Below are 24,384 nucleotides of genomic sequence, written 5' to 3' on the forward strand. Positions count from 1 at the left end.
TGCTGCCATGATTGTGCTTCTCCTCCTGGGAATGCTGATGGCCCCACACGGCGGTAAGTAATGGTATTTGACTGTATTTCTGGCTTTGTATATATTTACTATGAACACTGGGGTTTCCCAGGAGGCACTAGTGGTAAAGAATCCACCTGTCGGCGCTCAGGGCTGGTGCACAGGGATGACCCTGGGGGATGGGACGGGGAGGAAGGTTGGAGGGGGTTCTGGATGGGGAACACATGTGCGCCCGTGTCTGATTCATGTCGATGTTTGGCAAAAACCATTACAATATTGTAAAGTAATTAGCCTCCAATTAAAATAAATAAATTAATTAAAAAAAAAAGAATCCACCTGTCATGCAAGAGATGCAAAAGACTCGTGTTCCATCCTTGGGTTGGAAATATCCCCTGGAGAAGGAAATGGCAACTCATTCCAGTATTCTGGTCTGGAAAATCCCATGGGCAGAGGAGCCAGTCGGGCTACAGTCCCTGGGGTCACAAAGAGTGGGACACGACTGAACGCGCACACACACAGACACGCATGAACCCTGGGCCGTCTTGCCAAATTCCATTTGATTTACTTATTAGTATTTTTATCCTCTTGCCAAGCGAGTGATGGAAAGCAAACATTAGTGATAAGCTTGAGGGTTAATCCACATTTTGAGCATGGGTGTGGGGGATGGGGGTTGAGGTGGGCACCAAGGAGACCAAAGGGCAAGGGGGCCAGTGAGCGAGGTCCTCGCCCCCCAACAGTGCATCTCCTTCCCCGCGGTTCACAGCCGCTGTCCTTTGCTTTGCTGACTCCCTTGGAGTGTGATGGCCTCTTTGACCCGCAGTTGCTCCCTTGCCCCTTCAAACTAGATTGACTGGTTTTATCTCCTAGCAGCTCAAGGGACTCTCAAGAGTACGTTCAAACCCTAAAGCCATCAAGTAAGCTCCTTGCTATGAAGAACCTAGACAGCGTATTAAAAAGCAGAAATATCACTTTGCCAACAAAGGTCCATGTAGTCAAAACTATGGTTTTCCCAGTAGTCAAGTACAGATGTGAGAGTTGGACCATAAAGAAGGTTGAGCACCGAATAATTGGTGCTTTTGAACTGTGGTGCTAGAGAAGACTCTTAAGAGTCCCTTGGACAGCAAGGAGATCAAACCTGTCAATTCTAAAGGAAATCAACCCTGAATATTCATTGGAAGGACTGATGCTGATGCTGAAGCTCTAGTACTTTGGCCACCTGATGTGAAGAGTGGACTCATTAGAAAATACCCTGATGCTGGGAAAGACTGAGGGCAGGAGGAGAAGGGAACGACAGAGGATGAGATGGCTGGAGAGCATCATCAACTCAATAGACATAAATCTGAGCAAACTCGGGAGCTAGTGAAGGACAGAGGGGCTTGCAGTCCTGAGGTCACAAGGAATCGGACACAACTTAGTGACTGAACAACAACAGAGGTCTTCCACCCTATTGTCGTCTTCCCAAGCAACATTTATCAAAGTGCAGTTTCTAGACCAGCAACTTTCAAACCAGCTGGGGAGCTTATTAAAAATGTCTATTTCTGATATTTACTCTGGAGTAAACCTGCGGGATCAGACCTGAGCGAGGGCACAAGGACCATAACTTGTACTGAGCTTGCATCCCAGGTGAGATTGACGCTAACAGTCTGGGGAAAACCCCTGTCCTCAACTGTAAACTACTTGGGGTTTGGGGTCTTTTCTGTATCTGTTTTTATTTCCACCAATCCTTCATCTCAAGAAACTCCAAACAAACATGCCATGTAAGTTAAAATTGTATGCTTCGTATGCCACAACAGCTTCAAAATAAGTCTCAAAATCTCCATCCCAAACCAGAAGACTACTCCCTTAAGACCAACCAATATAAAACACTGGGCCACCCTGGTCACTCCAGGCACTAGAAAAATAGGTGTAGAATCCAGCTGATCTTCATCCTCATCGCTCTCCCGGCTGCCACCTCCCAGCCCTCCCCAGCACGTGGGCAGTGCCTGTCTTTGTACTAACCTTGTTCTTCTCCTCGTTTATAGGGGGCCACCCTCTTGACACCCCACACCTTCCACATGAGCTGCCTCTGGGACTCTCAGAAAATATCAGTAAGGATACTTTGCTCTTTTCTTAGGAGACCTAGCTGGATAGCAAGCTGTCTAGGATATTGGCAGAGAGACTGATCCCTTCAGAATATACCCTAGAGTCACTTACTGCTATGGCATTTGATGGTACAGTGATCTAAGTAAGACTCCAAAGCGTCTCCCTCACAGTTAATTCTGGTGTCTGACCCACCATTGGGCTCTCCTTTGAGACAAAGCACTAAAAACTCTTATCGAAAGACGCGGGTCAGCTGGAAGGGGCAACCAGGTGAAGGAAGGAAATGGGCTAGTCAATCAGGGTTACACAGTAATTGTATTGAAAGGACAAAAATAAAAAGGTGACGCATTGCAGGGCTCAGGTTATCAGAAAAGGGGATCTGTAGTTGTTCCTTGGAGAAGGGAAGGTTTTCCCAGTGCTGGATTGTAAAGAGTTCTCAGGTGGATTTTTATACAGGCATTGTTGGAGAATAGAGTACATAGTGAAATAGCTGGTGAGGTTTACCCTGAACTAAGGGTTCGCTTCTGACCTTTCAGAGAGATAAGTGGAGTCAACCAAATTATTTGTGCATGAACCCATGCATCTAAGTGACCAGTCCCATCCAGACACATGTTCATGGCCTCTCTCCAATGGCACAACCTCCATGGGAAGTGCGATGCCCAGGAGACAGTCTTCTTCAGGTAGATGTTTTGACTCACAAGCCACACTTGGCTTTTAGAAGGATTGAGGCCAGGAAGCACAGTGTGCCAACAGGCCATGCCCGCCACTCTTCTTTACCAGGAGAAGCCCTGGCATCGATCTACACGGCAGTCCAGGAGCTCCTAAGTAACAGCTCAGATACAAGGGCTCACCCGGAGCAGCCCCAGGCCTGCCTTAACCTCGAAGCTGCATTCTCCATAGAAGTCAGTATACCTAGTAACCAGCTCATAGGTATAATTTCTAAAATGCCCAGAAGGGATGATGCCCAATTCCAAAAGTCGTCACGTTAATGGAGACCCAAAATGATGACCTCCTGCTGGGTGCTTGTAGTTTAGCCATAATTTCTATCAGTCCAGACAGACCTCACCATCCAGGGGTCTTTTTCACCACTGAGCATTGTTGTGAAGGGCCGACTTGGAATTGGAAGTCTTTTCCATCATTGGAAAAGACCCTGATGCTGGGAAAGATTGGAGGCAGGAGGAGAAGGGGACAACAGAGGATGAGATGTTTGGATGGCATCACCAACTCAATAGACATGAATTTGAGAAAACTCCAGGAGATGGTGAAGGACAGGGAAGCCTGGCATGCTGCAGTCCATGGGGTCACAAAGAGTCAGACACTACTGAGCGACTGAACAACTACAACACAGCTCAATTTTTATCTTATGTTTTCCACGGCAACCTGCATTACTAGAAATTTAGCCCAAGGTCAAATCTATTCTTAGAGAAGGAATTTTACTCACTCTTCCTGAAGGGGGTGGACAGGGAAAGGAAAGGGGAGAACCCAACTCTAATGTATTATCTCTTCCTTCCACTTAGGTATGACTTTCTTCAATGGGATGTTTAAAAATGTAGAAGGTGTGGCCGAAATTTTTGGTGAGTTAAATCTGAACTTGCTTTTATCCCCTGGGTGTTAGGGCATGGGATGTGTGTGTGGGGGGAAATCTAAGGAAATTAACAGGACTTGGGGGTCTGCCCTCTGAGCATGGCCTCCCCTGCAAGCTCCAAACATCGTGATCAGATTCTGATGTGAATGGTAATGTCTTTTATCATAGGGTGAGTCACTGAGGGACTAGGTGGTTTTGTTGTCCTTCCTTCATTCTTACTGACCACAGCCTGGTCAGGAGGGGAATGGCATCCCTCTTTTCCAGGCAAAGGAGTTAAGGGAATTGCCCAGCCACACAACCAGAAGGGACAAGGTCTTTTCTGAGTCCAGAGCTTGGTCTTCTTACACCGAAGTAGTTTTATGTTTCCTTCTCAACTAGTAAATATACATAAAGTTTGAGAAACATTCCGTGGATCAGTTCTGTATTTATTACATGACTACAAATTGCACGATGCTGTGGATGCTGTGATGATTCCTAGCCTTGATAACTAAAAGTACCCAAAACAAGATTATAATATGATGGACACAAGCAAGGTGGCTCTGCATTGCCTATTAGATTAGACTATGCTAGGTTTAAAAGTGCACTTAAAATGTATAAATGACTGAGTGCAGGTCTTGAATGAAAATGCATGTTTCCATAAACACACACACACACACACACACACACTCACACACATAAACCCTAGATGGACTTTTCCCATCAACATAAAACCTTTTATCATGTTTCTGATTAGACTGTGTGGAAACAAAACATGGGTAGGGAAGTTTGAACGAGGTAGGAAGAAACTAGCAGAGCAGTGAACAGTCAAGGTGGATGTGATCCTCACGACTTTGGATCTCCCCCAAAAGAAAGCTGAGCACCGAAGAATTTAGGCTTTTGAACTGTGGTGTTGGAAAAGACTCTTGAGAGTCCCTTGGACTGCAAGGACATCCAGCCAGTCCATCCTAAAGGAAATCAGTCCTGAATATTCAGTGGAAGGACTGATGCTGGAGCTGAAACTCCAATACTTTGGCCACCTGATGGGAAGAACTGACTCATTGGAAAAGACCCTGATGCTGGGAAAGATTGAAGGTGGGAGAAAAAGGGGATGACAGAGGATGAGATGGTTGGATGGCATCACTGACTCGATGGGCATGAGTTTGAATAGGCTCCGGGAGTTAGTGATGGACAGGGAAGCCTGGTGTGCTGCAGTCCATGGGGTCATAAAGAGTCGGACACGACTGAGTGACTGAACTGAACTGAAGCTCTTTTTGATCACCCTGTGCATTTAAATTGGTGCTGTGGGATCATCTCATTAAGTATGTAACGATCCTCCAGGCAGAGAGAGTGAGCATGAGGTGTAGAGTTATAAAGTTGGATGCTGTTTGCTTGCCAGTTACGTTTGCAAGAGCATTTTGTTTAGGACAAGTCATCATCACTGGTGGATACCTCAGGCATGTCTCTGACCTTTGGTTTTTTTACCTGTGAAAGGGAGGTGACAGAATAGAATCTGTCTTTCAGAATGAACAAGACATTTATGGGATCATTGACCATGAAAGCCTTTCATAGCATTACTCACTCTATCAATTTTAACTATTGCGCTATTTAAAGCATCTAACTGTTTTTGGCACATAACAGGTAACCCCAGATTATTAGTGTCTATACTCCTTTTTTTCCTCAGGCTGATTTATAGTTCTTTATTGCCAAGACTGTATCATTTGGGATCCATTCAGGAAACTAATAGGAACTTAAATAATAAAGACATTTAATGATCTCACATAAGCCTTCTGAAGGCACAAGGACTGATGCAGTAGCTCAACACTGGCATCTGAGACCCAGCAGGCTCATTTTATCTTGCCCTACTGCTCCCTTGGACATAATAGTTTTTCAGCTTTAGATATGGGGCCTCATGGTTGCAAAGTGGTTGCTGCAGTTCTATCCCAGTATATCCTCACCACCTTCAAGGAAGGAGAAAATTGTAGGTCAGAAAGGCCCTCTTCTATGTCTTTATGCTTTATTAGGAAAGGAATATTTCTCCAAAGCTTCTAACAGACTTCCCCTGAAGTTTTTTGGGTCATACATGGTTTTCATGGCCAGCCCTAGACTAACCTTATCACAGAAGCGTGAGATTACCATGATGAGCCGAGAATAATTATTAAACATCCCTAGGGACTTCAAAAGGAGGCTCACCTTCCTTGAGTACTTTTCAGTTTTGTTGGTAAGGCAGAAGGATGAAAGGCCGTCGGGGGCAACCAACGGGGACTGCAGCTTGTAAACCCGCCTCCCTTCAATGGTCAAGAAGTCTTGAGTATGCAGTGGGTGCTTAGTAGGTGAGGAGGTTCTATCCCCCTGAAAAGGGGGCTCCCTCCTCAACTCTGGCTCCCAGTGCGCTCTGCTCCCCTCCCCCAGACTGCCTGGGCTCCCACTTCACCTGGCTGCAGGCAGTCTTCACCAACTTCCCCGCGCTGCTCCAGTTCGTGAATGGTATGAGGTGCGTGGCTGGGCTCTGCCCCAGGGACTTCGAAGACTACGGCTGTGCCTGCAGGTTTGAGATGGAAGGGCTGCCTGTGGACCAGTCTGACAGGTGAGCAAGACCAAAGGTGAGCTCGTGGAGGCCCGGCTGAGCTTTGGGCAGAGCACAGGTGCAGAAGGTTCCCTGGTCCGTGCTTCTGTGTGCAGGTGTATATGGGCATGTGCAACACAATTTAAAATCTTAGAAGCATTCAGCATCAGCAAGGATACGGCAAATAGCTACTGGTAGCAGGAGGGTCAGTTAGGACAATGTGTTGGTATGTGTTAGAGTTTGGGGGCTTCCCTGATGGCTCAGAGGTGAAGAATCTGCCTGCAATGCAGGAGACTCAGGAAGCTTGAGTTGGATCTTTGGGTTGGGAGGATGCCCTAGAGCAGGAAATGGCAGCGCATTCCAGTATTCTTGCCTGAAAACCCCAAGGACAGAGGAGGCTGGTGGGCTAGTTAATGTGATGGAATTCTGCCTGACTTATTGTTTTCAAGGGTTATTAGTGATTGATAACAACAGCAACAAGACTAGTAGCGCTGCATTGGTGGTGATGATAGCAGTGGTGATGTAACGACGTTAGGAACAGCTGTCACAGTAGCTACAGTATTAACAGTGATGGCAGTGATCGCAGCGGGAGCAGTGCTAGTGAACCTGCGATGGTGTTGGTGTTAGTAGCAGTAACAACAGTCGTAGAACACTTGCTGTGCAGCTGTATTAATAATAACAGTCGTAGCAAGAGCTGCAGTCCCAATACAACTGCTATTAGGGTTTAGGGGTTGGACTAGTAATAGTAGGAGGAACAGTAGTGGTACTAGAGGTAGCAGTAGCAGTATCTAAAGTAGTAAGAGAAGCAGAAGTAGTGGAAGTACTGCTACCCGTAGAAGTAGTTATAGCAGTAATTGGAGCCATAGTAACGGCAGCAGTGTGGAAGTCTCACCTTTACTCTGGGACCGTGTCCACACCTCACTGGTATCATGCACGCATGCTAAGTCACTTCAGTCGTGTCCGACTCTTTGTGACCCTTTGGACCGTAGCCTGCCAGGCGCCTCTGTCTATGGGATTCTCCAGGCAAAAATACTAGAGTGGGTTGCCACATCCTCCCCTAAGGGATCTTCCCAACCCAGGATTTGAACCTGCGTCTCTTATGTCTCCTGCACTAGCAGGTGGGTTCTTTCCCACTGGTGCCACCTGGGAAGCCCCACTGGTACTATATTTGTGCCCAAATCCAGTGTGATGGAGTGCACGCCTTCATCTACACAGACTCCCAGAAGGTAGGGAAGCATTCCCATTGGTGTAAGTTGCTTCTGGACCAGAGGGCTGTCTTCCATCCCTGGGACCACAAGCCAGCTCATTGACATTCAGAAAGGGAGAAACTGATTCCATTTGGGGCATGGTGCCAGGACCATTTCTGGGAACGTGTTTCTCTTTCAGGTCCTCTCTTGCCACTTCTTTTAGTTATTAAAATACTGAGCAGACCTAGAAGTCAAAAAAAATAAAGCAGCAATTCATCACTGTGTGAATGATCAAAGCGTTGATGGCCGAAACTGGCAGAATGCTGCGTCACACCCAATTTCAGTGACTTTACACAGTGCAATTGATGGAGGTGGGAGTTTCCAGACTTCTGGGAGACAGATTATTTCCACCTTGAATTTGCTCGCCAGATCCCCATAAATAATTGCTGTAGTTTTATTGAGTGTTTACCGCATGGTAGGGTCTATATTGACATTCTATTGACCTTAACAGATTTCTATAAGTTAGGTAGTATCAGAAACGGCAGCCTGCCCAAGGCCATCAGCTGCCTGTGTGTTTTTTCTTCTTTGCGTTGGGCTCCACTGTCCTCCTGCTTGCACTGCAAGAGCCACCTGACTTAGCTGTTTGGTGTCAGCCTCTCTCTGTGATCAACCTTGACCTTGGCAAGTTACAGAGCTCCATGTGTCTCAGTTTTCACACATGTAAAGGCTGATAGCCATAATAGCCTGCTGCATAGGCAACACAATTCAAACTCAAACGTGATGTGTGTGTGTGTGCACAATGAGGACTGAAACAGGTCACTGCCAGGAACCATCCGGGGACACTGAATGATGGCGTGCTGCCTGCCCGTGCTCTAACCCACGCTCTCATTCCGACCCTTCCTGCCGCAGCTGCTGCTTCCAGCATCGCAGGTGTTACGAGGAGGCTGCTGAGATGGACTGTCTGCAAGACCCTGCCAAGCTTAGCACAGATGTCAACTGCGTCAGCAGGACTATCTCGTGTGGTGAGCATCTCCAGGTGTCCCAGGAGACTGGGCTGAGAAATGACAGTTCAGAGACTCCAGGCCTGGGCTCCCAGGGTCCACCCTCCTCATCGTCGCCATTGCCTGCATTGCTGTGGGTACTTACAGCCCCGCCAGATCTGGGGCAACTGCACCTTGCGGGCAGTAGAGGCCCACTGCGTGCTTTCTGAATTGAAACAACGGTTGCTCAGCAGATTATTTGATTTACAATGCTATGCTTGTACCAACCCTGGAAGCTTGGGGAGGGCAAATAGTTTGCTACTTAGGCATTGTGTGATTTCGGGGAGGGAGTACCCTGACCTTCTACTTAACAACTCGGATCCTCAAAAGGGGGAGAACAGAACCTGCTTCAGAGATTTGTTATAAAAATTAAGTAATGCTTAAAATGTTACATTTACAATTTTTAAACAGTGTTAAATGTCAAACAATATGGAGACTGGCATCTGTTGAGAACGCAATGATGGTGGAAGTGGAGGCAGATGCCATGATGGATGAATAAGGCTGGGATGCTTGTTTATAAGAATCAGACACTTGTATGTTCAAGTCTCAGCTCTCCACCTTACCTGCTGTGTGACTCTAGGAATTTTACTTCATGTCTCTGAACAATCCTGGCAGAAGTAGAGTAGGCCGAAGCAGAGAGGGAAGAGGACCATGGCAAGATGGGGTACTGTATTAGAGCCAGCCTTTTTGAGTGACTGTTACAAGTCGTAGATAGTATACACAGCAACTCTGGTCGTCCTAACAACTCTGTTAGACAGGGGTCGTCATCCTCAGTGTTCAGATAAGGACAGAAATGCTCAGAGAAATTAAATAATCACTCTCCGAAAGTCACATAGCTGCCAAGTGGCAAAGCCAGAGTTTGAACCCAGGTTTGACTGGCCCCTCAGTCCAAGTAATGTCAACTGGCAGGAGTCTGGAGCATCGGGAAGGGTGTAAATCACTAGGTGAGGAACACAGTCAACCAGGGAACCATGGCTCATTTGCTCATTCACCCAACACTTACACGCTGAGCACCCCACCAAGTGCTAGGTAATCACCTACATATCCGCGGTGCCCTGACCTGGGGTTTCCTCTCGCTGTCAGACACTGGAAATGTCAGAAAGGAACCGTACGGTACGTTAGGAAGGGCTAAGATCTGGGGAAGAAAATTCATCAGAGGAGAGGCACAGAGAGGCCCGGGGAGGGGGTTTAATAAGAAAGTCGGCTGAACCCTCCCTGTGAAGACGGCAGTTGCGTGAAGACCGAGAGGAGGCGGAAGCCGCCTGTGGCTTCTCAGAACAGCAGATGGAGGAAGTGGCCCGCGGCGGATCCGGGCTCCAGGGGCCTGGTGTGTCAGGAATGAGGGGGACAACAGGTCAGAAGTGAGGTGACAAGGGAGGAGTGAAAGGAGGTGAGGTCTGAGAAGGAACAGGAGGTAGTGGTTTTTACTTTGCGTGAAGACTTTGATGGAGGATTCTGAACACACACACAGAAAGGCATGGTTTGATCTGAGCCCTAAAGACTGCTCTGGCCCCTCAGTGGTAAGAAGAGGCTGGGCAACAGGGGAGGAGGCAGGGGGCCTAGTGAGGCCTCTGCTGTAAGCCAGGCAGGATGGTGGGGGTGGAGAGCAGGTGGGGGTGCATTGTTGCTGTTGTTTAGTTGCTTAGTTGCATCTGACTCTTTGCAATCATGGACTGTAGCCCGCCAGGCTCCTCTGTCCATGGGATTCCCCAGGAAAGAACACTGTAGTGGGTTGCCATTCCCTTCTCCAGGGGATCTTCCCCACTCAGGAATCGAACCTGCATCCCCTGCATTGGCAGGCAGATTCTTTACTACTGATCCACAAGGAAAGCCCAGGGCTACTTGATCAGATTCATATAGGTTGAAAGCAGAGCCGGTAGGGTGGCCTGGTGGATGGGGTGTGAGTGTGGGAGAAAAGTACCTTTGACTCCCAGGCTGGACCACACAGCGGAAGGGATGGAGCCGTCGTGGATGAGCTGAAGAAAACTGCAAGAGAAGCAGGGCGGTGGAGGGCAAGTCAGGAGTCAGTTTGAGCATTTGCATCACCTCTTGGGATTCCCAGTGAGCTCTTTCCATCTGCTCTGTCCTTGCTCTGCGTACAGAATCCAGGAACACCTGTGAGCACCTGCTGTGTACCTGCGATAAGGCTGCCATAGAGTGCTTGGCTCGGTCCAGTATCAACTCTTCCCTGAACCTTCTGGACACGTCCTTCTGTCTGGTTCAGCCTCCAGGTAGGAAGACCCAGGCCTGGCGTCATTGCTGGGGCTGGTGATCTGGGGTGGGAGCTGGTCAGAGACCATCATCGCTGCGTTTCTTCAGATGCCCAAGTCCAGCGCCTTCTAACATCCCCAAACCCACTTCTCCAACGTGCTTTCTTTTCAGAGACAGCCAGCAAGGAGGAGCTGCTGACCGTCCTGCCCAGAGGTAAGGCCTCTTCGGGAAGCCACTCTTGCTTGACCACAGGGCCTTGGTTGCAGATGGGACTGGATGGATCAGGGTTAGGTTGGGGAGCTGGAATGACTGGTGGCACTGAAGGCGTGTCCACCTCCCCCAGCTAGAGACACCATTGAAGTGTGAAGTGAAGTTGTTCAGTTGGGTCTGACTCTTTGCAACTCCATGGACTGTAGCCTACCAGGCTCCTCCATCCATGGAATTTTCCAGGCAAGAGTACTGAAGTGGGTTGCCGTTTCCTTCTCTAAGAGATACCATTACTTCTGATAAATTCAGTCCATAGCCAACATCAAATGGCCCTTGCTAGGTAGACAGGTGTGAATTTAATCTGGTTAGGATGAAAACCCCAGGTTCTTCCTCTCTGTCTATAGCTGCGAGCAGGACACAGTTCAGTGCTCAGACAGGGCAAGGCCCTTCCGGCCGGGTGACCTCCTGGTGGCTGAGGCCTCCTGGGGATAGACTGGCTGCCTCCCTCGTCTGTCCCCCAGAGCATGCAGCCCAAGGAGCCACCTGGGCCCAGGTGGGGACTTCCTGAAGAGGAGGTTGTTTTCTTTATGTCATTTTTCAGGACCAGGTGGGCTCTTCATAACTGTCTACTGATCAAAGCAAGGGATGGTTCTAAGTCTAAAACATGCGTATTATGAAAAAAAGTGAGAGTTAAGTTTATGCACATCATTCCTTGTCTGCCAAATTCCCCACGATCTCTCAGTCCCAACCTCGTGGGTACCAAGGATGGGAAACTCAAGGTGCACCTTGGCCGAGCATCCTTCCTTTCCTGGGGCTGCAGTCTCTTTCTCAGAACTAGTCCTGCCGTGTTTGCTAAAGAGGGAGTTGGTGTGACTGTGTGTGCTGTGGATGTGGGTGTGTCTGTGCCTATATGTGTGTGGATTTGTGTATGAACATGTGTAGGCGTGCGTGTGTGGACTTGTGTGTGGGGTTGTGTATGCATGTGGTATCTCTATGGACCTTCTGAGTCCAGCACCCTCTGTCTCTGCCATCCCGTGTGAAGAGCACTCTTCTCGGGTGGGGACCACAGTCCACAGCCACAAGCCTTCGGGGTTTGCAGCCCTTTGGTTGCAACAGCCTGTGACTGATGGTGTCACTTTCCCCACAAGAACCAGCACTGACTGGAGCCCCTCCTGAGCAGGGTCCCTGCTGGGCACCCCTATGTCCTGAGGTGAGGTGCGAGAGGCAGGATGAGCAGCCCCTCTGGGAACATCTTTGCCAGCCCCCTCCCCCCTCCCTTGCCCAGCCTGTCCTTGGAGACGCTTGGCACTTGCTTTCATCACCCATTGCTCCCGGGGTCTCTCTTTCCCCAGTGGTTCCTGTGGAGCCCACGGACTCCAGCCTGATGGCCATCTCAGGAGAAGGTGAGCACAGGGGACCGGTGGGGACCCCAAATACCTGTGTTTTGATGGTGCCATCTGTCTACTTGCTGAGATTGGCTACCTAAAATTCCCCGTGCCTGGGCTTGCAGTGGAACCACCTCAGGAACATTCCAGAGTCCCCCCTACTTCCTTTTGACCCACAGATCTCTTTTCTACTTGCTCAGCTTTCTCCCACAACTCCTAGTCCCATCTCAGGAGAATTACCAATTAAAACACAGGACCTATACCCTTGACCATCTGACCTTGAACTTCAGATGAACAATGAATGCTGTGTTCATATAAGCGTGTCCCAGAATTTGCATGAGCCCTACTTCTACTAAAAAGATATTTATTGTTCATGGGAAATCCAAATGTAACTGGGCTTCCTGGCTTTTTATTTGCTAAATCTGGCAACTCATCACTGCAGGGAGAGCCCACTGCATACCTGCTGCCTACAGGTTTGCATCTAGTTCTCTTTTGCTGCTGCTGCTGCTGCTTCTGCAAGGTTAGAAGCAGAGGCTCATGAGCTCATCCCGTGGCCATCCTCCATGTCCAAGGCCATGTCATCCCCAACGGCTCCCAGATAGCTCGTGCCTTGGAGTCCTGGTCCTGAGAAAAGAGGAGAGGGCACCAACACCAAACCAAAGCTCCACCATACGCCCTGCCCCTAAGCAGCCGCCACACCCAGTGTGACTGGCAGCAGCCACGTCCCTTCGAAACTGAGGATAATGGGACTTTCTTGGCTGCCCAGTGTTTAAGACTCCAAGGTCCCAACGCACGTGTTCAATCCTCAGTTGAGGAACTAAGGTCTTGCTTTACTGCACAGCCTGGCCAAGAGCAAACAAAAAAAGAATAAATAAAAAAATTGAACATAACCTACGGGTTTCCTGGCCCCACCAGACAATCACAGAATCACCCCCAATTCATACATTTTCCACTTTCTTCAACCAGAATCCTTACTCCCCTTGTGGCATGACCCTGGGAAAGACTCAAAGTAAATAAGGTTCCTCAAGGAGTCTGGAGTCTAAGTAGAGGAAGAGGGTGGATGCACTCACATCTTTGCCCCCAACACACACTCAACACCTTCATACCCACGGCCTCAGCAGTGTTCACAAATGCCCTCCGAGGAGGAAGCCTTAATGTGGGCTCAAAAATCAATCACATGAGTGCCGATGGGACAGTTTGTAAGGGTTTACAGCTGTTCTCACCATTATGGGGTGAAATTATGTTTTAGAGTTAGGCAGATTTGGGATGGATTCCTGACTCTCCTATTTTTCAGCTATGTGACTTGGGGAGCATGGTTTAACCTCTCTAAATTTCACTTTGCATAGGAATCAGTTTTTGTTTTTTTTTTTCAGGTTAAGAGCTAGATAGTAAATATTTTAGACTTGGGGGCAACAAGATCTTTTTCACAACTACTCAATTCTACCATTGCCGCAGGAAAGCAGCCATAGACAGTCTATAACTGGATGGGTGTGGTTGTGGTGCCAATAAAACTTTATTGACAAAAATGAGCCGAGGGCCAGGTCATAGTTTACCAATCCCTGGAAAAGGCTGACTGTTCCTATTCTTTGGGGAGACAGAAGAATTCAATGAGACAGAGCACAGGAAGATTCTGGGCCAGCATCTTGTTCCAAAAATTCTAATGTGGCTACAAAAAAAGCACACACAATGTCAAACCACAAGCAGGATACTGGGAGACTGAAACTATGTAACCTCATTTAATGCTTGTACAATTCTATGAAATAATTACTATAATCTCCATATTCAGATGGCATATTGAGATGGAGAGAAGTTGTCGAAACCCAGAGTTGGTGGGAGGGTTGAGATTTGAAGATGCCGCTTCCTCCATCCTTGCTTTTAGACCTACGTTTCCTCTTAAGCTGCCTTCCCAGACAAAGCCATTCCAACCAGGGAAAATAATGGCTGTTTCTCCCAGAGTGGTCATTTGCTGGTCTTTCTGTCTAAACACAAGACGGGCCCTTATCTGGCCTTTTGTCCACTGAGTTGAGAAGTAATGGAGCCACAACACCCAGACAGAGTCCCGGATCAGATTGCCATGGGTCTTCTCTCCTCTGCCCGGCTAAGGTGCTGAGCTGGGTTGGTAATCGAGATTTGATGATTTCTTTTCACAGTGGCATCTGAGACCAGAGTTGACCAACTGATCACGCTCTCCAGGACAAGTAAGCAGAAGGGACTTCAGAGGAGGGCACCTAGTAGAAAATGCCATCTCGGTATTTGTGCTGAGTTCTGGTGACTGACTTCCCAGGTGGCTCAGTGGTAAAGAATCCCTGCCAGTGCAGGAGACATGGGTTTGATCCCTGCGTCAGGAAGATCCCCTGGAGTAGGAACTGGCAACCCACTCTAGTATTCTTGCCTGGAAAATCCTATGGACAGAGGAGAGATGGGTGGGCGACAGTCCATGGGGTCACAAAGAGTCAGACACAACCGAGCGCACGCACACACACACACGCTGGTGACCACTATTTGACAGGGTCTGGAGTAAGTATTATTATGCCCATTCTGCAGATTATATAGGAAACCAAGACTCTGGGATATTAAAAACTCTAAGTCATTCTAGCCTTGACTTCTGGACTGCTTTCTAACCCCAGACTTCAGAATGTAAGATTTGTCTTCTTCCTGTTATACAGTTGTGATTTCACAGAGAACAAAGTCTTATCTAAAAATAGATGGGCAAGACGTCATCAAGAGAATTAACCTATTTACTTTGTTCATGGTGATTAACAACCATGGCTCTATTTTTTAAAATATTTACTTATCTATTTATTTGTCCCTTGGGAAGTGACCGGGGGCAGAGTAAGGAGCACGTGGCCTCCTGCGCCCAGGGGATGGGAGCCACCTCTGGATACTAAGATGGGACAGACTGGAGTTAATGCCCACTCCCTGTCTCTCCCTTGGGGACAGAACCAGGTGGAGACCAGGAAGGCATGGAGGACTCTGGGACCACACCTTCTCCAGGTAGGCATGCTCAGCTTCTCCCAGCTTTGCATACGTTGTTGTCCTCTGTACATTTATCGTGTGCTCCCCAAAATGAGAGAACTCACTGAAGCAAATTTACTTTCAAATCCCCTCCTCTACAAAAATTACCCCCTTTACCAAAAAATAGACAGAATGAAATCAAAAGATCCATTAATAGGAAGATACAGAAACCTACTTGCTAAAGAGATGCATTTAGGAAAAAATACAGAAAACTATACTTGGTTGTCTATTTAAATTCACAGAATACAAATAGCTACTTTTAATATTTGAAGATGTTTTCTTCCAGTCTCTACCCAACCCAGAGTAAGCACAAGCGTAACATAAACAAAATGAATTTGAGATCACTTGGCAGCTACGGTTTCACAGTCTGAGTTGTATCACTTCATACAATGAGGTGATATTCACCTGACATGAAGTATTTTTCTGTAACATGGTTTTTACAGGCTGTGCAGCAATTCCTTATGTGGAATCCTATAATTTACTTAACCAATTATTTCTAACACGTGTTATTATAAATAATAGATACGCATTTTCTTTATGCCTATGCACTTCTGAGTAATTTGTCAGGATAAATACCTAGAAGTTGAATTGCTGTATAAAAGATGTAATCATTTCAGGCTTTCAACATGTTGCCATATTGCCCTGGAGAAAAACTGAATCAATTTACACTCACAGATGCATTCCAGTGGCTGATAGTGGGTACTATTTAAAAACAAGAGAACGAAAAACCTCTAGTTTTTAATAGAAAAAAATGGTAGCTCATTATTTTCCATTGTTCCTTCTGATTAAAATTAAACGTGATTTTTTTTTTTTTATACCTGAGCTGGGCTGGCCTCTCTCACCCTACGACCGCTTGTCCAGGTGTGGACTTCAGGATAAACTGAGCTCCACTTCGATTTGTGCAGAAGCGATGGGGCATTTTAAAGGCCGATGAGGGAGGAGGAAGGGGAAACTATTAGGAGCTTCCGCAGAGCCAGAAAAGTGGAAAATTCCAAAGAGAGGGTAGGGACTGTTTTCTGAGACCTGTTCGGCAAGGTGGGTATGGATGGAAAGCAGTGAATTCTCTTGACTGCCTTGAGCTTTCTTGGACCTTAAGGACCTTAAGGAAGACCAGAGCTGGGTCATCCCAGGGTCAAGGCTTTCCTTGAGTGTTAGAAACCAGGCTAGGGTTTGTTTGGGCTTCCCTGGTGGCTCAGATGGTAAAGAATCTGCCTGCAATGCAGGAGAGTGGGGTTCAATCCCTGGGTCGGGAAGATTCCCCAGAGAAGGGAATGGCTACCCACTCCAGTATTCTTGTCTGGAGAGTCCCCGTGGACAGAGGAGCCTGGTGGGCTACAGTCTATGGGGCCACAAAGAGTCGGATATGACTGAGTGACTAACATTAGAATTTGGTTAAGTCTCTTAGTGTGGGGAGTGCGGAGAGCTTGCAGTGCTCACGGGCTAAGGTCGAGGGAGGGTTCGACCTGACTGAAGTTTGGTCAAGGAGAGTCTTCGTCTGTTTCCAGCTCTCTGGAGTGTGGTAGAAAGTCACCATTTAATGGGTTTCCACTTGTAGGGCTGGAAAACTGAACAGCATGCTAACCTTAGGAGGCTGAGGTTATGACAGGGTTCCTGAAGGGCTGCTTTTAACCCATCAGGACCAGAGTGTTGAGCAAGCAGAGACAGAAGCCTGGATGTATGAAGAAAACCAATATGGTGCGTCTGGAGAAGGACTGCAAGTTAGAGGTCCAGGCCTTAGCCTGAGCTCTGGGGACTGAGCCTGGGTCAGTGGACAAGTGGGGCAGAGCCTCCTGACGCTCCCTTGGTCTGGACCAGACTGGGCTGGAGATCTGGCCTGGGGCTGGAGACCTTCCTGCCTGCAGCCAAGGGGGCAGGTGGGACTGATATATGAGAGCGAAGGGAGGTCCAGGAAGCAGGACCACATCGCTGGCAGTCTTGCCCGCGGTGGAAGGGACTGCGCACTTAATTCTGAGCATGAAGAGAGGCTAACACGGTTTTGAAGAGTTTGAGGAAGAGTTTCGCTTGCCTGCGTGATTTTGTACTGAGAACTGGCTTAATGTCTCCATCATTCTGTTTTCTCTTCACTTGTGAGCATCTTGGTGGCCTTTACTTGGCAGGCGCACAATAGTAAACATAACACGCATATAGGCTTGAGAGCTTGTGACGCTTCTTGCCCCCAAGATGTCATCCACATGTTCTAGCTTGGGCCCCAACAGTTTTAACATCATCATGGAAAATTTGGAAATTCTCACGTAGCAGCCAAGGATCCCTGAGGCTCTGCCCTGGCTGTCTGCAGACCCAGTCTGAGAAGACTCTCTCTCCTGATGCTTTGTCTGAATTTGGCCTTGAGCATGTGACCATCTGCAAATCTCTTCTCGAACCACTTTTTTTTAAATTTAATTTTTTATTCTTTTTAACATCAAAAAACATTTTGTACTGGGGTGTAGCCAATTAACAATGTTGTAATAGTTTCAGGTGAACAGGGAAGGGACATACATATACACGTGTTCATTCTCCACCCAACCCTCCTCCCGTCCAGGCTGCCACATAACATTGAGTGGAGTTTCAGGTGCTATGTAATAGGTTTTTGTTGGTTATTCATTTTAAATATGTGCACATGACCTTCCCAAAGTCCTTAACTTCCCTCTAATCACTTGTTGAATATGGACCATAAAGACATGTGTTTTCAGGGTCTGCAGAAATTGTTGCCACAGCAAAAGGTGTAACCGTCGTCCCCACTGGCATTAAATCTTTGGGGTTGGCTGTATCGTCCATCAAAAGCGGTCCCGAGGAGACATCTAGAAAAGGTAAGCAGAAGCAGAGCGGTGTCTGTCCTCTCCCGGTCTTAAGATCCTCTTATGAGTGGGGTGGTTCTTCAAGGCCCTTGCTGCTGCTAAGTCGCTTCAGTCGTGTCCGACTCTGTGCGACCCCATAGATGGCAGCCCACCAGGCTCCGCCGTCCCTGGGATTCTCCAGGCAAGAATTCAAGGCCCTTAGGTCACCGTAAGGCACTGTGACCATCCCACTTGGTGCCACTAGAGGGCGCCATCTCTCCTGCATGAGCACCTTTAATCATCAGCTGCTGGAGGCTGAACCGGGAAAGGAACCGCTGACGGAGGGCTCTTGTCGCTCTTATTGGCTCAGAAAGAAAGAGCTCGGCATCATCTGCACCGTGGTTTGCTGGAAAGAATGAAACACTTGGGTTTTGATGGTCCTCCTCCTTGGCTCTCCTTTCTCAGGTGCCTTAGCAAAGGCCCTGCACCTGCAAGGAGCCACAGCTGGTGGGACACACACGGGGAACTGGGCTCATTCCTGGGCAAGACACTGGCAAGGCGCTGCTCAGGCCTCTGGGCTTTGTGGTCCTTTCCCCTCTGAACTTGTGACGATGGGGTTTGCAAGGTGGACTTTTGCTTGGCTTAGCCCAAGTTGCAGGGCGAGGAGGAGGGGAGGGGAGAAGGAGGGCAGAGAGAGACAGAAATGAGAGTCCTGTTTCTCAGCCTGTGACAGGCTCACCGTCCTGCATCCGGGAAGCGGGGACCACACACGGGTGAGGTCACAGCTTGGAGAGATGCTCTTCTGTCTGACATCCCGGTGCCCCGAGGACTTTGAAGCCTACGGCTGTTACTGTGGGCAGGAAGGACAAGGCGAGCCGAGGGATGCCCTGGACAGGTACGTGGGTCATCGCTTCAGGCTCACAGTGTTGCATTACCGCGCTCAGCTGGGCTTGTTGCCATGACAACCCCTTTGTCCTGATTGAGCAGCAGAGGCTCCAAGACTGACTTGTTTGAGGTCATTCAGCCATGAAGGGACAGAGCCAGACAGATTCAGATCTTTTGATATGGGAGTCTAGAGTTCCAACAAATACTACCCAGCTGCTCTAAAACGGTTGATCTGCAAAGACACCTCAGAAACCCCCCCAATATGCCTATTTAAACAATGAGTAACGTGTAGAATTGGGTTTCCTAGGTGGCTCAGTGGTAAAGACTCCACCTACCAATGCAGGAGATGTGGGTTTGATTCCTGGATCAGGAAGATCCCCTGGAGGAGGAGATGGCAACCCACTCCAGTATTCTTGCCTGGAAAATTCCATGGACAGAGGAGCCTGGTGGGCTACACAGTCCATGCGGTCACAGAACGAGACACCACTTAGGGACTAAACAGCAACAACAGCAACATGTAGAATTGGGGCCTTCAGTTGATTTGCTCTGCAACAGGACACGTTGAAGTGAGCTTCTCAACAACTTTTAAGTTTAATTGTCAAATTTTGTACCTACTGCTCTTGGAAGAACTTCCACTGACCTCATGCATTGATTAATTTATTCGTTCATTAATATAGGCATTCAGCCTGCGTTTGTTGTGCTTCTGCTCTGTCTGGCACTGTGCTAGGTGGTAGAGACACATAAAGGGCTAAACTTAAACAAAGCAGATCACAACAAATTGCATCTGGAGCTTGCAGTGAGAGATACGGACAATTCAACAAAACACCACCCACTATAACATATGCGGTTAGGACACGGGGGAAACAATGGGGGACTCACCCTGGAGATGAGTTAGAGAAAGATTCTGAGAGCGGAACTGGTCGAGTTTAAAGGTTGATTGCACCTGAAGACTCACCCAGTTCACAGCCAGTTAGAGCTCTAGTGAAATGGCATACACTGCCCACACCCTCCAATGGTGAAGTTGCCTAGGGAGGATTGGAAACTATATCACAAGTTTCCTTGGACTTGGGGGGACACTGAGGGAGATTGTGAGGCTTTATGGGGCCAGATGGGTGAGTCTAAAAAGCAAGATCATGATTCATCCCCATCTGTTTCCTGAGATCTTGCTCTGTGCTAGCCACTTCCTTAGAGGCAGTTCTTTACGCTCAGGATAGTTACTCTGTTCTCTTTTAAGGCTGGGGACATGGGGGATACCCTAGGGATGCAGGATTAACTGTTCTGTTGTATAAAAGTTTGGAGGGAGTGTCACTGCTAGCCATGTGGTACTTTTGTATATACTTAAAGTGGGACCCTTTCCTCAAGACTCTTTCTGTTACAAGATTATTGTAACAAATATGCAAATCACCTATCTTTTCAGTCAACAGAGTCATGATAAAAATACAAAAAACTTTTTTTACAATTACAAGATGCTTCCAGTGTGAGGGACCCTGCCTTTGATGTGGCATCCTGGTACAGTCTGCAACCTGAGCAACCGTACACGGTGGCCCTTGGTGTGTGCATCAGTCAGCCCTGTGTGCACTGGAAAGGAGTTGCTGGCTACTGTCGCCACTACGGGGAGTGTGGGGGAACTAAGCCTGGAGGGAGTTCTGGGGGCGGCAGGGGCCTGGCAGTAAACGATCTCCTTGCTGTTAGGTGCTGTCTGTCCCATCACTGCTGCCTGGAGCAGGTGAGAAGACTGGGCTGTCTGCTTGAGAGGCTTCCTCAGTCGCCGGTGCTGTGCGTGGACGGTACCCCCAAGTGTAAGTGCTGCGGGCCAGCACAGTGGGTTGTTCTTTCATTCAGCTCAGCATGGGGACCACAGCTCATCTGACAGATGCTTCCACATTCACTTGTTCACCTCTAATGTGACTTATTACGTACTCTGAGGCACACATTAGTACCCTTATTCCACTGAGGAGGAGACTCAAGTTCAAGAGGCCAAGTCAGCTGACCAAAGTCACCAAGCCTGTGAGAGCAGGTGGGGACTAACGTCACAACCCACACTTACTCAGTGCTTTCCACGTGCTCTTCTGAGTTCTGGAGTTCATCCTCACTCCAGTCCTGTGAGGTAGCCCCACGAGCCTGCCCATTTTACAGATGAGGCAACTGAGGTCCAGGGTCACACAGGTAGGAAGAGATGATAGAACTGGGGTTGGGACTGTGAAACCATAATTCTTCAGACCCAGAACCGAGTCTCCACTGTGCGAGTGGGTCTCTCTTCCTAAAAACAGAACCCTTTCCCCATGCAGTCTCCTGAAGAACCCCACAGAAAAGGGGAAGTGACTCCGGCTGCAGGGAGGGGTGGGCCTGCGTCTCCACTCCTCCCAGTGGTGGAAGCCGGAGGCGCCTTTGTGGCCACTCAGGGTCTGGGGGGTGGCGGTGGAGCCGTCTGGAAAGAGCCCGGCCGCCGGGAGCCTCACTGTGCCGGGCTTGCTGTAGGACTGACTTCGTCTACATCTGACTGCTGCATCACTGGGTGCAGCTCCCTTAGGCTTCACAGCTTAAAAGGAAACAGTCCCCCTTTCTCTCGAGAGCTGCGTCGGGGGGTGTTGCCCTCACTTTTTATCAGGGGAAGCCCCGGGCTGAGTGCCCCTCCCCCTCCCCCCCACCCCGGGCACCCAGCCTTGGAGGGCCACGTGCGCCTCTTGCCTCCCGGGAGCTCTGGGCTTTACACGTCACGCATTCAGTCATCCATTCATTCACTCACTAACCATGTGCTTCTCCATAAAACCGCCACCGGGAATGAGGAACACCATGAACAGACAGGGTCCCTACCTTGAATCACTCACAGGCGGGAAGAGAGATAAGCAAAGGACTCGAGTCTTACTGGTACCACTCATAGGTAGTAAGTACAAGGGCCCAGGAGCGCCAGAAAGGGGCTTTGAACCCGCGGAGTGCGGCAGCCAGGATGGGAGAACTTGGCAGAAGTAAGAAGGGGCAGTGAGGTGAGGTTTTCCAGAGGTTAACGGGTTCCCTGATGCCCATGCCCATGTGTGTTTTTAAAAAAGAAGTAGGGAGGGGAGGAGAGAGACAAGTTGTGGCATTCGGGGAACCCCTGAGTCTGGGAATGACACGTGGTTCCGTATTATGGGAACAGAAAGTGGAGGCGGTGAGACTATGGTGGTGCAACGTGAGGTAGAGGAGACAGGTAGCAGATCAGACACCCAAGGCTGAAAGCTGTATGCTTCGTCCTGTAGGCGGTGAGGGGCAGGGGTGAGGTTAGAGCCGTGAGTGACGGGATGAGATGATCACTGTTCTCGGGGATGCCGGCATGCCTCGGGGTCCCACCTGCTCAGCTTAAGGTGCCTGCATCGCTCTGGTCTCAGTGAACCCGGGAACGCTGTGGTGTCACTTGAACTCCTTGGGGGCTTCAGAGCCGGTTCTAACCCTCTGTGAGGGGTGAGCGTGGTGTCCTGGAGCGGACGCAAGGGCCGGGGTGTAAGAGCCGAACACCTTGGAGCGGTTCCCGGCGGTCCTCCGCAAGGGGCAGGGGCCGAAGCGTGGAGCGGTGCTGGGGAACGGCCGCCGCCTCGGTCCCCTCTGCCCGTCTGTTTCTCGTCTTTCTGCTCCCTGCTGTGGAGATGCCACAGCTGTGTCTGGGCTGACCGGAAGGCCCGTGTCGGAGATTTGGAGGGTCGGTGTGATGGAAAAAGTCTGGTTGATCTGGTTGATGAGTACTTCATGGTAGTATCAGACAAAAAAGAAAATTAAACAGACCCAATACAGACCCAACAGACCCAGGAAGTCTTTGGGAGTCCCTGGTGGCTCGGACGGTAAAGAATCCACCTACAGTACAGGAGATCTGGGTTCCACCCCTGGGTTGGGAAGATCCCCTGAAGTGAATGGCAACCCACTCCAGTATTCTTGCCTGGAGAATCCCATGGACAGAGGAGCCTGGTGGGCTACAGTCCCTGGGGTCGCAGAGTCGGACAAGACCAAGCGTCTAACACTAATACGTCTTTGAAAACCACAGACAAAGGTACCATTTGTAGAATGCTTGTCTATGTCTGAGCAACGTCAAACACATTCATTCTTTAGGATCACACAGATCTCTGTGCTCCACCCCTACTGCAGGCAACTGAAACAGTCAAGAAATAAAATAGGGTCATCAGACTGAGCAAATAAAAATACAAATTGTAAAATATATACATATATACACACACACATATATATATATATATATTTCTGCTGTAATAGAAAGAAGCATAGGATGGGATTTGATGGGAGCCTACAGGAAAGACACCCCCTTTAAGCCCGGTGAGGAGCGGAGGGGTTGCCAAGTGGTTTCGTGATGGACAAGTATGAGTCAACCAGAAGGAGAAAGTTAAGAGTATTCCCAGTAGAGGAAGCAGTGCATGCAGGGCGAAGAGGTTCAAGACGGAGGGAGGAGGCCAGGCCGGAGGGGGCGAGCGTCCCACGGCGGCTCAGGCTGCTCCTCTGTCCTCGCCCCTCAGGTGTGGGGCGGAACCTGTGTGCGAAGCTGCTCTGCGCCTGTGACCTGTCAGCGGCTGAGTGCATGGCCTCTGCCTTCTACAACCAAAGCCTCCAGTCGGCAGGCAGACGCGAGTGCCGGGGCGACCGGCCGACCTGCGAGGGCGGCGGGCCTGCGGCTTCCGCCCCAGCTTCCAGCTCCGAGGAGGACAGCGAGGAGTCCCCGCCCCTCACGGAGGGCCTGAGAAGAACCAGAAGATTCCTGGGGAAGCCGCTGGGTCTCGTGGGGACCAGGCCACCGTACGGCCCGAGATAGACGCCCAGAGGACGTGAGCAGCACACCTCCGTGGATCAGCCCCTCCTGCTCCCGTAACCCCTCTGGGCCCGTCTCATCCTACCCGTCCTCAGCGGAGGCTCACAGTGCACCCTGTAGATCAGTCCCTCCTGCTCCCGTGACCTCTGGGCCAGTCTCATCCTACCCGTCCTCAGCGGGGGCTCAGTGCAGGGAGACCCTTGCACACATGCACTGGGACCTGTTTGTCAGTTCACGTGCGAGTGTGCCTTTGGAGGAGGCAGACAAGGGGTGGTTCGATGCTTCCTGGAGTGCACTGTGGATGCTCAATAAACATGCCAACCAACGTTTCTTTGTTTTAATCTTTTTGGCTGTGCCATGTGTCATGCAGGGTCTTAGTCTGCCGATCGGGGGTTGAACCTGCAGTCCCTGCAATGGAAGTGCATATTCTTAACCACTGGACTGCCAGGGAAGTTCCCTGTTTTTTGTTTTGAAGCAATGTTGTGGATACTGACAAATGAATAGATTGCAAGAGTGAGATGAGAGAGGAATGGAGGGTGAAAGAGTATCTCCAACTCCCTAATCACTGAAAGGTACTTTTCCTTCTATTAAAAAAAGATATATATATATATATATGGAGTGTAATCAATCTTATGACATGGGTCACCAGTAGCCCACCAAAGATGTATGCCAGGCTGGCATG

At 49.2% G+C, this 24,384-nt stretch overlaps 1 protein-coding gene across 1 annotated transcript; it reads left to right on the forward strand.

Annotated features, from left to right (window-relative positions):
• The first annotated feature begins 7 nt into the window (after positions 1-7).
• OC90 (otoconin 90) lies at positions 8-23,705 on the forward strand. Its single transcript, XM_055546890.1, has 14 exons — positions 8-53; positions 2,031-2,096; positions 3,606-3,662; positions 6,062-6,236; positions 8,312-8,424; positions 10,545-10,673; positions 10,825-10,866; positions 12,213-12,263; positions 14,396-14,443; positions 15,186-15,239; positions 17,951-18,067; positions 18,758-18,929; positions 20,612-20,718; positions 23,413-23,705. The coding sequence occupies exons 1-14, from the start codon at positions 8-10 to the stop codon at positions 23,703-23,705; spliced, it is 1,470 nt and encodes a 489-aa protein (XP_055402865.1).
• The last annotated feature ends 679 nt before the right edge of the window (positions 23,706-24,384 follow it).

Source organism: Bubalus kerabau, chromosome 14 (genome assembly GCF_029407905.1).
Source record: "Bubalus kerabau isolate K-KA32 ecotype Philippines breed swamp buffalo chromosome 14, PCC_UOA_SB_1v2, whole genome shotgun sequence".
Lineage (NCBI taxonomy): Eukaryota > Metazoa > Chordata > Mammalia > Artiodactyla > Bovidae > Bubalus > Bubalus kerabau.